The sequence below is a fragment of the Notechis scutatus genome, chromosome Z, assembly GCF_049901735.1.
Source record: "Notechis scutatus isolate UNSWTSFEM ecotype Mainland chromosome Z, rNotScu1.2, whole genome shotgun sequence".
Classification (NCBI taxonomy): domain Eukaryota; kingdom Metazoa; phylum Chordata; class Lepidosauria; order Squamata; family Elapidae; genus Notechis; species Notechis scutatus.
Genome location: NC_142025.1, coordinates 20,494,240 through 20,506,842, shown reverse-complemented (window position 1 = coordinate 20,506,842; position 12,603 = coordinate 20,494,240). Strand labels below are relative to the sequence as shown.

The following is a 12,603-nucleotide window of genomic DNA, read 5'->3' as shown; positions in this document are numbered from 1 at the left end:
TGAATCTGGTGAAGAAATGTCTCTGAAACCATGGGTCATGGATTGTCTACAAGATTACTAAAACTTTCATGTGTCTTTGACTATAACCGCCAATTGGGCAAAATGGTGCCTCATAAGACAATAATTTTTGAATCAAGATACCTCAAATGGGCTTACTGAATGCATTCAAGATCCAGGAAAATGATTCATGTGAGATTGAAATTTAGCAAACCTGTAGCTGCTTCAGTGCTGCCATGCTAATGCACCACTTCCTGCAGGTTTACTATACTGGCCCCACACTAGCCCTCTGGAGGTTGGGTAGATAGGTCCTATCATCAGCTGCCAAAGAACAGAAATTCTGAAATTTAGCAAACCTGTAGCTGCTTCAGTGCTGCCATGCTGATGCACCACTTCCTGCAGGTTTACTATACTGGCCCCACACTAGCCCTCTGGAGGTTGGGTAGATAGGTCCTATCATCAGCTGCCAAAGAACAGAAATTTTGAAATTTAGCAAACCTGTAGCTGCTTCAGTGCTGCCATGCTGATGCACCACTTCCTGCAGGTTTACTATACTGGCCCCACACTAGCCCTCTGGAGGTTGGGTAGATAGGTCCTATCATCAGCTGCCAAAGAACAGACAAGCAGGTGGAAAGTTGCTTCCATTACCATTACATTTTGGCCCTTGACCCATTGTTTCTGTTTAGGAAAGGAAATACTTCTAAAACTATGACCCAACATGACATGGGTTGTCTAGTCTTTCTTAAACTCTTGGAAGCTTATTAGCTAAACTATTTAGAGGAGAAATTTTTTGCCTTTGAGGAAATCCACTTCCCACCCATAGCCACATACTCCAGCAAAAGGAAAATAGAGATGGAAGACAATTTTGAAAAACAGGGTGACCTTTATTATACTAATTTTTCTATGAACAGTATCTAAACTATTTAATCAAAGTGAAAAAATAATGATTTTCTTAGAGTTTGTTTTGTTACAGAACTATCTGAAAGGTCCAGACCAGAAATGGAAAGTTGGAAGAACATTTCTGAGATGGAATAGGGAGAAAGAGAGAACAATGAAGTTTACATAAAGAGGCAAACAATCTATTGCTTGAGCTAAATTCTTACATGTATATTTTTTAATAAACGTAAACAGAAACTATACCTGGACAGATCCCCAAAGATATGCCGTAATATAAAGTTTTAATTTGAAACATGTTTTTTCAATAGTTTGTTTAATTTAGTTTGTTTTTGTAGGCAACACTACATTCAAATAATCAGCCTGAGGCACCTGTTAAGGTAGATTTTTATTTACTTCTTAATAAATCATTTAATTTTAATGTTGTGATTTTTCTTAAATGTACAGGTTAGATGAGGTTTTTTTTTGCACCCCAGTATCTAAGAAACTATTCCAGAAAACATTTTAAATGTTATTTTAACTATATTGAAAAATGAATGTGTTTATTGTTTCACCTAATTAGAGGTAGTTCACAGCTTATGGCCATAACTGGGACTCGAATTTTGGACCCTAACCAATGATGTCATCAAGTGCCTGGACATGATTTGGGGGACATTTTTATCATAGTCATTGAGGAATCTGGCTTCCTCAATTGACTTTGCTTATCAGAAAGCAGCTGGGAAGAATACAAATTGCAGTCATGTGCAACTGTTGTAAATGTGTTGAATTTATACTTACTGACAAAGAAATAAAGGGAGACTAAGTACAGATCTATTTCAAGCTCTCGTCAGCTAGCCATACCCTTCTGGGATTCAAACCTGGGCTACTTGCATATTAGGTAGATGTATTAACCTCTAAGCCACAGGCTTTCCTCACTTTGTCAGCTATACCAGGGAATAGATTAAGTGTCTTTTATTAGGGCCACCTGGTCTACCCAAATATGGGATGGAGCATACCGCTTTTGCTTTCGCCTTTCAACCCCATCCGGGAGCCTTCATAGGTAGTCGCTTTTGCAGCAAACTATATTTGTGTTGAATTTATATTTACCAACAAGGTACTGTTGTAAATGCAAGCTGGTTTCCAAGCAACCAAACTCTGATCACTTTCCAACAAGGATTGGTAGGAAACTCAAAACATTTGAGGGATGGATCGTAAGTTACTTTTTCTGAGGCTTTCATAACTTCGGACCATCAGTAAATAAATAGCTGGAAGTCAAGAGCTGTATATACAAAGATTGCATGGCAACGTTCGCATCAAAATGGCCAACAAAAATAAATGGAACAAGAAAACCATATTTAACTTTTTAATATATGCTAAGAAACAAATTTGTGTTGCTACATTGGCAGCTGCTCGGAAGTAATTTAAATCTTTCAATGTTTATGAATGTTTATGAACTTACAGAGAAAATTGCAGGACAATTTCAGTAGTCTTATATTAAGTGTAATTTTACTGTGTACATGTAAAACTTAAAAAAAATCTTCAAAAATAAGAATGAAGTGCAGGAAAGCAGTGTTTGCTTAGCTTGCGATGTGAACCAAGTTTGGTTACAAAATTATATAGCAATCTTAAAAGTTTTTGTCTGCAAAACAATTATTCCAGAGTCTTGGGAGGTGATGGTCATTTTGGTGGAAGTGTTTTTAAATAGTTGATAGGCATCTTATTTATGATTTTTGAGTTATATAGGTGATTTTATTAGGGACATTTTAATATTTATTGTTGGAATTTTTATAGCAGATGCTGATTTAATATTTATTGATGAACATTAATTTTATATGCCATTTAGAAACCATCATGGTGGCCCTTTGAGATTTCTCCTGGTACTTTAGCCTTTGCTATTTTATGGCCCTTTGTTACCCAATGGCTGGTGTATTTATATCTTCAAAGAAGAAGAAGGTAAGAATAAGGTATAGATTGGGGTTATGTACACTTTATGTTTTAACATGTAGGAGCAACTTAATTATTGCCCCAAGTTTTTGGAATGGAAATAAGAAATTCTATCACAGTATTAAGCATGTTTTGCATGCAAAAGCTTGGCATCTAGATCTAGGAGAAATACACTTTTCATAAACCTTAAAAGATCAATTCCAGTCAATTAGAAAGTGCTATACCAGGCACCACTTGAATTTAGCCATCTAATATAAACATCTTGAGAGGACTTAGAATAGAATAATAGAGTTGGAAGACCTAGAAAATCTTCTAGTCCAACTCTCTGCTTAGGCAGGAAACCCTATACTATTCTAGATAAATGGTTACCCAATCTCTTCTTAAAAACTTCCAGTGTTGGAGCATTTACAACTTCTGAAAACAATTTGTTCCACTTATTCATTGTTCTAACTGTCAGGAAATTCCTCCTTATTTCTAGGTTGCTTCTCTCCTTGATTAGTTTCCACCCACTGCTTCTTGTCCTTCCCTCAGGTGTTTTGGAGAATAGCTTGACTCCCTCTTCTTTGTGGCATCCCCTGAGATAGTGGAACACTGCTATCATGTCTCCCCTAGTCCTTCTTTTCACCAAACTAGATATACCCAGTTCTAGCAACTGTTCTTTATATGTTTTAGCCTTCAGTCCCCTATTTTAGCCTCCAGACCCCCTTCTAAGTTCTATGTGCAAGAAGTACATGGAGAATGGGTAGTGTTTCCCAAGTTTAAGAATCTTTGAGTTTCATTACATTTTTTTTGTCTGTGTGATTTGTTGGACACATCCAGAGTATGAGGCAAGTTACAAAAGTGGAAATAAAATAGAAATGTATCTAAAATAGATTACCGGTAGTATATCCTATAGATATAACCTATCTGCAGATTTTATAGATTACATTGACACACGTTTTCATGAATACAGATAATGGAAAGCATAATGTGTAGTTGAAGTGTTGGATTAGAACTGATCTGAAATAATTTCTAATGTATCTTCTACTACATAGGATCAACAGGATGACCACGGGCTAGATTTTCCAGGTCTTTGAATCTAATCTACCTCCAGGCAGGCCTAGTGTTCCTGGAGGAAAGTTGCATACAGAATCCGTCACCAACACAATTCTGTAAAAGATTCTACTAATTCTTAACACAGCAATCTGCTTTCTTCAAATTTTTATTTTCTCTTTTTTTCTTTTTCTTTTCTTTTATTTATTCAGTAATGTTATGCCAGATCAATCAGTAAGAAAAAATTGTCAAGGGTATTCTCTCCATAAATCCTGATTAGGAGGAAGAGCATTTGTCTGAGTTGTGTTAAAAAAAACAACTTTGGGACGACAGTCCAACTTTGGGAGTAAAGTTCTGACATTTTTTATATGTGTCTGTTTTAAAAAGGCAGAATTTCAATCAATGTGTAATCCTGAATGGAACTACAACTACAGAGAGGGAAGTGTGCAGTGGGGTACCCCAAGGGCCCCAATATCTTCATAAATGATTTAAATAAGGGGATAGAAGGGGAACTCATCAGATTTGCAAATGACATCAAACTGAAGGGATAAACAAGAAGATAAGCTCAAGATCCAGAAAGATCATGACAGACTAGAACACTGGGCCAGTCCAACAAAATTGAATTTGGCAAGTAAAATAAGATTTTAAACTTGGGCAAGAAAAAAAAATGCACAGGTATAGATCAGTGGTTGCCAATCAGTGGACCTGGGGCTACTGGTGGTCCACGAGAAAATGTTGGTGGTCCACAGAGAAATGTCACCCCCCAAAGCAATCCAGGCTGCGTAGGAACACAAGGCTGCTCTGCTCACATGGCCTGCGGGAACACAAGGCTTGTGTCACTTGCATTGCGAACAACATGAGGTAGTGAGGGGAGGGGGGAAAGGGTGGAGTGGGGAGACTTGCCCCACTCAACTCACTTGGCCATTGGGCTGCTTCTTTCCAGTTCTTTCTTTTGATGCTTTTGGCTGCACACAAGGAAAGCAGCAAAAGTCTTTCTTTCTCTCCCCCAAACACCACCAGAAATGAGTCTTTGGGACCCTGCAAGGCATCCTGCTCCAAGAGGTGCCGGTGTGACAAGTCTCACAAAGACTAATTTCTGGCGGAGTTTGGGGGAAAGAAAGACTTCTGCTGCTTCTGCTTTCCTTGCATGAAGCCAAAAGTCTCTCTCTCTCTCTCTCCCCCTGAGAACGGAGCTGGAGGTGGTATCCTGTGATCCCAAATAAAGAATGATCAATCGGGGGAAGGTGGAGCCTCCTCTCTGACAGACCGTAGATCTCATCTCTCTGCGGCTATGGTCCATGCTCTTTCGTTGGAGAGCCCCGTTCATTACGATTAGGGGCTGAAGCTGCCTTGGAGGGGCGGCGGAGTAAGGGGAAGCCACAAGCCAGGTTGAGGGGAGCCGCATCTCCCCCCCGGTCTTGGTCTTTTTCCCTCCGAAGACAACTGCAGCAGTGGTTTAAAATGGCCACCCCGAAGAGGAGGACTCAGCTGGATTAATATTTGTGTAGGAGGGAAGAAAGAGGTGGATAACATCTGAACAGGGACAACTGGGCAATACAACTAAACAAAAGTACCCCGGGCTTAAGGTAACATAGAATTTTTAAGAAAAGAAAAGTGAGCGGCGAAATTACAAAGGGACAGAAAAAAAAAAAAAAGAAAAACATTTTTGACAGCTAAGTGGGGCTTTGAACCGGGAAAGGAAGAAGCCGGAACTAAAGATTTAACTAAATTGGACTAAAATATTTTGGCAATAAATAGGCATAAAATAAAGCTGGACTTAAGATTGTCAAAAAATAATAATAATAAAGTTTACAAATTGGAGACTAGACTGTGCTGGAATATCGAGGTTTGAAAAACCCTAAATAAAAAAATAGGGGAAAAAGGTGAAGACTTTGTATAATGGAGAGTGCCACTTTTTGACAAAAACTTGAGCTCAAACAAAAAGGAAAACATCCTGTTTCTGAATGAACTTGTGTGGATATAATATTAAATAAATATTGAAACAAAGTAAGAATCTTAGAAAGTGAAAGCAGAACTAGAATAAAGAAAAAAGCAAGGAAAGACTGACTGTGGGATTGATTGATGTTTTTGGTATAGACCCTGGGCTGGAACAATTGAGAACTTTAGAAAATTGAAAGAAGAAAGAAGGAAAGTAAAAGTGGTTGTTGTTGTTTTGTGGACTTTAACGATCATAAAATATAGGAGTGTGTAATGATGATATCTCTTCAGAAATTAAAAATGGAACTTAAAAATATGAGAGAATTACTACAGGAAAGAGGCGAATCACTTTGCTCTGTGTTAGAAAAAATGGAAATGGCGATTGAAGAACAAGAAGAAAGAGCTTCAGAGGAGAAGGAATCGACTCAAGGAGAAGACATTTTAAATAGACAATTAACACAAAGAACACTACAAATAAGTGGGGAAAGAAGGAAGGTTAAAAAGTTGAGATTTAAGAAGGCAATCGAAGGGAATACCTGTGAAGTCGGGAAAGACAGAAAGACCCAGCAGAAAAGGGGAAAGGAAGATATCAAGAAAGAGAGGGATATAAACTGGAATGAGAAAAGATATGGGGAAAAGAGGGGGAGGAGAAGCAGTAAGAAACAGGTGCATGAACTAAAGAAATACGGAAATAGTAAAATGTTGAAAAGAAATTGTTTTTTCAGAGATAATGGTTGATGAATTAAAAAGGGGATTCTGCAGGGGATAATAAGAATATTTCTGCAATTAAAAATATTTAGAAAATAGGGTAATATAGATACTGATAACTCTTATTAAAAATTAAGGGGGGAAAATATGCTGCGGAATCCAAATGAAAAGATGTAATGATTATTATTGTAACTTCTTAAAAATAATGGTTTATTGGGAATCAAGATGAGGGAATAAAGGTATATTTTAATCATTGAGGTGTCACACTCAAAGCAGTAAAAGGGGGGAAACCTATACTTGTGTTTTTTTTCTTTAGTGTTAAAATTTGTATTAATCTAGAATTTATAAAAAGAATGTGTAATGGAAAAGGAATATGACAGACTAAAGAACCAACTAAATTAATAAGTTAATATAGACTATTAAAAGCAAGGAGAGACATTGGTAACTTTTTATTATTATTATTATTATATTGTTTATCTTTATTTTTAAAATAAATATTAAAGGATTATATTTGAAATAATTGAAATGAAACTAAAAGATGTTTCGATTGAGATTAATGAAAGAGGGTAGAATTAATGTGTTTGTTTCTCTCCTTACTGAAAATTTGGAATGGAAAAGGTAATAATAGAATTAAGTATGCATATATGAATGTATAATTGCTGTCATATTTGTATGTAAAGGTGATGACCCGGAAATATGATGTCCACTAAAAAGAGATTTTTGTTTTTAATGTGAAAAACTGAATAAAATTTGTTTAAAAAAAAAAAAAAGAATGATTGATCGGTTGGAAAACGGTGTGGGGAATTTTCCTGCAGACTTGTTTTGGGATTTTCCCTGGGTCTCTGATCTGTGGGATTTAAAATTATGAGTTTGGTGGTCCCTGAAGTCCAAAAAGTTGGTGACCCCGGAATAGATGACACATCGCTCAACAGCAGTAACTGTTGGAAGAAACTAGGAGTCTAGTGAACAACTTGTTGTGTCCTGCAGCAGCCAAAACAGCCAATGCAGTCCTAGGCTGTATCAACAGAGGAATAGTGCTAAGATCACATGACATGTTAATATCACTGATGAGTCTGATAAAGGACTGGGGTGATATGATAACAGGTTTCCACTATTTGAAGAGCTGTCAGAGTGAAGAGAGAGTCAATCTACTCTCCAAAGCATTTGATGGCAGGATGAAGAAGCAATGAATGGAAACTTATCAAGGAGAGTTCTAACCTAGTACTAAGGAGAAATTTCCTGACAGTGAGATCAATCAGTGGAATGGGTTGCCTCCAGAAGTTGTGGATGTTCCAACACTGGGAATTTTAAAAGAAAGATTGGCTAGCCGGAATGGTGTAGGTTCTCCTGATTGACTGGAGGGTTGGACTAGAACACTTGCAAAGTCCCTTTCAATTCTGTTATTCTGTGGAGTGGAATAGCAGACTTTGCCGAAAGTTTCCAGTGTAAGTAGGACAAGAGTTACAAGATTTGGCCTTACTTGTCAAACCTGAAACACAACTTTATCTCAGCTGTGAGCATTATTGTTATTGAGCAATGGAGCAATATGCTTTTTTTTCTCTTTCTGAATTCTTTTTCACTGTTCATCTTACTGCCTTTCCACCCATTCAGGGCTTCCAGTAGCAGCCCATAAGGATGTCTAAAATAGGATAAAGCTTCAAAAAGATTTTTGATATGTTATTGGATCAGTTACTTAGAAGTGGAAAATAACAAATCCTTATCAGCAGACCTCTGGGTGCTGTCTGGTTTTCTGTTTTTGATTCTGGCAGATTATAATAACTAAATGTGGAATGGTTTTTCACAAGAGCACAGAATTCTTGTTTTGCTATATTAGAAAAGGATCTTCTAACACAGGGGTCCCCAACCACCGGTCCGCGGACTGGTACCGGTCCGCTGAACAACTCCTACCGGTCGCTGGCTTAGTTATGCGCCGCCATCTTTTTGATGAAAAAGTGCTTCCGTGAGCTTTTCCGGTAGAAAGCTCACCGAAGCACGCTTTCATCAAAAAGATGGTAGCGCTAGCGCTCGGTGAGCTTTTCCGGCAGAAAGCCATTTCTACCCGAAAAGTTCACCGAAGCGCTAATCGCTTATCTTTTTGATGAAAACGTGCTTCCGTGAGGTCACCGGAAGCACTTTTTCATCAAAAGATGGCGGCGCCCAGCTGATGCTGGTACTGGGCCGTGGCGCCCAGCTGATGCCAGTACCGGGCCGCGCGCCAAAAAGGTTGGGGATCACTGTTCTAACAGATACAGATTTGAAATTACTTAACAATCAAAGACATGCCAGGGTACTCTGTATAATGCAGAATTATCCAGTATCCATCAGTCTTGCGGGGAGACAAAAATTTAGACATATTGGTTGAGTTCAAATCATATTAATCTGAATAGTTTTTTTGTATATAAAATTTATCCTGTGGTTGAGGCAAGGCAAAAGCTACTATAATATTCAAGGAGCATTTGTAGGTTGATTGCAAATTTAAAAGAGCAAGTTCATCTGTTTAACATAGTATCTTTCCCCATTCATATATTTACAATTAAAAATAATAATGGAAGCTTCCCAAGTCACCATACAGGTAGTCCTAGACTTATGACTGTTTGCTTAATAACTGAACGTATGATAGTTATTCCCTGGGGATACTTACTACCTGGTTCTGAACTCCAATGGCTACCTCCTCTTCTGACAGTCCTGTGACCACATCAGGCCTTGGCAGCTACTCCACATTTACAGCTGTTTGCACTGTCTTGCAGTCACATGACTGCACTTTACAACGCTTTTGCCCAACCCTGGTATTTATTTCTGGTTTTCAGCTTCATCAATTGATTCATTTAAGGACTGCTGCAGTCACTTTGCAATTGCTGCGTTCACCACCACAAAAAAATGTCATAAAATTGGGTTGGTCATGTAGGTACAACTATCATGAGTTATGACTGTAATGGGCAGGCTCTACTATGCTCATAAATTAAGAACTACCTGAAGGTATAGAAGGAAGAATATGCACGAACCTAGGAGCTTTGTTAAATATATAAGGGATTCAGCAATAGAAATTGTGTTGCAAAGAAACCTTCTCTGTTTTAAGATTAAAATGCATAAACTGAACTTTATATATAATATTTAACTTTAAATTATTAATTCTGTGTGTATATATTAAACTGCAGACTAGGAATATTACCAAATGTCTAGCTCTTGTTATTTACAAATAAGAGAGAAATTAAGGGGGAATTTTGCATGAATTTTGAGAAATAATCCCACTGGAAGAAATACAGTATATGCCTGTGTTTTCAGTAGAAATGCATGGGTTTGCACTGAAGTTGGTAATCCTTGCCTCTTGTCTCTCTTTCAGAAAACAGAACTGAGCCATTCCTGATTTTACTTAAGAACTGCTTGTATGGGAAGATTTTGAAAAATACTGTAGTTATTACAGGAACTATAAGCTCTGGAATGATTAAAACATCCTTTTCTTTTTCTTTAACATTTTTTCTTTTTCTTTTTGCACTACTGAAGATTCTATACTTGAATGAGACATTTTTCCTATATTTCTAATATAATAAATACAACTGTCCTACTAAGCAGTTATATGAACTACAATTATTCTTGATGAACAGTTTGTATAATGTCTTAGTTTTCAGTTCCTACTGGGGGGAAATAAGTCTTTAGAAAAGAGAAGAAAAATCTTTGAAAGCATGTATCCCCAGTCCTTAAATTCCATGATACTTTAACTGTACGTTTTGTTTTATGCCAGCCTTTTGGTTAGAAATGCAATATATGGGGTAAACGGTATATCCCCAAAGGCCAAAATAAACAGGATTATTACAATTGCATTTAAGAGTAATGAGGAGTTGCTACTATATGTGATAACGTTTTAATAAATAAAATTGAGGCTGTTGATTTTGCTTCCACAGATGCCACCAAAATTATATATCTTTAAAAGCCACAAAACCATGCATAGCCATACATTTCAATGTAATAATACTCAACTGAGTCTCAAATAGCATGATCGATTCAAAGTAAAGTAGTTCATTGGAGAGAATGCTTAATAAAGAATGAAAACAGTCCTGAAGATACTAAATTCAGTTCAACCTCAGGGCAAGTAATACAAGTTATGAACATATCTATTGAATAGAGGCAAGTACTGTCTTTATTTTTTTTTAAAAAAAATCCAATTTAATTAAGTCACAGCTTTTGCATATTAAAAATTTGCTGTGAGATGCTGTTCTGAATTTGTAAAGAAATACTTTGTAAACAGATGCCAGTGCAAAAAGGGTGCCAGTGGAAAAAGGATGTTAATAGCAGTATCTTTTCTAAAGCTATGCAACCAACACTGCTGTTAAGTTACTCCCACCAATTAATTAGGACTGGGCAATTCCTTGTACTGTATTCAACACTGGAAGAAATGTATCAAAATGAATAAGACTATACTTGCAGGCAGGCTCACTTTAAAAATTTTTTTTAAATGTCTTAAGAGCTTATATGACTACTTTCAACATCAGAATGGAAGCTTTCAACCATCATGGCCACAGGGCACTTCCCACCCTTGCCATTTACGATGCCTACAAGGGGGATGCAAGCAAATCCTGACGTGACCCAGGAACACTAAATTTTGTGCCATATTATTCAAAAGCTAGATGTTCTCATGACTGAATGTTCATCAGGGTTAAAAAACATCCCCTGCAGTTTGCACTCTTTGTTGACATTTCTCTCAAACTTATAAAACGGTAAATCAGCGGTAGTGGTTCAGTAGTTGCAGATTTAGCAAGTCTGAGTGTCATCTTGATGAAAGGTAAATGCTTTAAGCCAGATAGCTCTTCATGCAGGTGTATCTGCAGGATATGCAGAAAACTCAAGGTGGCAGCAACAGTGCAAATGTGATTGAAGTTCTGCTCACATTTTATATAAAATTAGGCAGAATTTGGGTCACATCATTGGCCATTCTTTTAACCACCATTCTTTTAGTCCTGCTTTCCTGCAATAGTTTATAAATTCACTCACTGTGTATAGATATGAATATTATATGAAGACACAGCTGGCTGTTTCTGTAATGATTGTGTCTTGCTGAATTCAGAACATCCCTTTTTTACTGTAACAGGTAAGCAAAATGTTTAACTGTTACAGTAAGCTTTCACTGTAAGTGTTTAACTTTTCCTTTGTTTTAATCTTTGCTTTCATGGTCCATTCCCCCCCCCCGTCCCCCATTGCTTTAAGATAATTTTTATGTTCTCATTTTACATTTCTGCCTATTGATCCTATCTATATTAGGATATAACAGCTGGTAGTTTTCTAAATACAATTAGATAGAAGACAGGAAACAAGGCTATTTTTTTGTTGATATGATCTTCAGCTGTTTTATAATGCAGCTTAAAGTGATTGCCTCCTGGTTAGGGTAAAAAAGAAAATGAACTAAAACTGATATATTTCCAGATAATTATCTTCTACACTGTAATTGATGAGACTAATGGGAAAACATTCTGGTCTAATGTAAGGTCTCAAAGTTTGAAAATCAACTTTATATCTATAATGTACAAATACTGTAATTGCAGAAGTTAAACACTTCTATATGATATAGAACATGTTTTTACAGTTTTAAATTACTTTAATCTATTGTAAAATAACATTTCGAATAAAGGAATGATCGGAGTATATTACCCTAACATTTGTTAATGGTCTTATATATTGTAAGAGTCAGTTTTGGTGTATGATTAAAGCACAGATACTTGTGGACTGAGTTCTAATCCTACCTTAGGCACGAAGCAAGCTGGGTGACACTGATACAATCTCTCTCAGCTCTAGCAACGGCAAACATTTCCAAAGCATTTTGCCAAGAAAAATGTAGTAGCTTGTCCAGTTAATTGATGGGGTAAAATATTGAAAAAAGCACACTAACACCCACAAAATAATTGTATACCAGTTGGAAACTTTCAGGGAAATGCCAGGATTCCCAGATTAATGGTGAACTCTGATATTAGTTTTACATAAATGCATACAGTAAGAGTTTAAGTGGAGACCATATCAAGTTAAATCTCAACAATCAACTTACTGACAATAAAAAAGCATTGCAGAGTTTCGGTGTAAACCAAGAAAGGAGGGGAAAAAGTATTTGAAAATGGTAGAAACAAA

The 12,603-nt window shown here is 36.8% G+C and overlaps 1 protein-coding gene across 5 annotated transcripts in view; it reads left to right on the top strand.

Moving 5' to 3' along the window:
- The window catches only part of ACBD5 (acyl-CoA binding domain containing 5), a 33,061-nt gene extending 20,935 nt beyond the window's left edge, over positions 1 to 12,126 (top strand). For 2 of the 5 annotated variants that reach the window (XM_026672162.2, XM_087946679.1), the window contains exons 11-13: positions 1,230 to 1,271; positions 2,714 to 2,823; positions 9,833 to 12,126. In XM_026672162.2, the coding sequence (XP_026527947.1) occupies positions 1,230 to 1,271; positions 2,714 to 2,823; positions 9,833 to 9,845 (165 nt within the window). In that variant the 3' untranslated portion in view covers positions 9,846 to 12,126. Of the gene's footprint in view, positions 1 to 1,229; positions 1,272 to 2,713; positions 2,824 to 3,848; positions 5,978 to 9,832 lie in introns of those variants that run through there. The other 3 variants (XM_026672159.2, XM_026672160.2, XM_087946681.1) reach the window with 2 other exon arrangements.
- Positions 12,127 to 12,603: the final 477 nt, after the last annotated feature.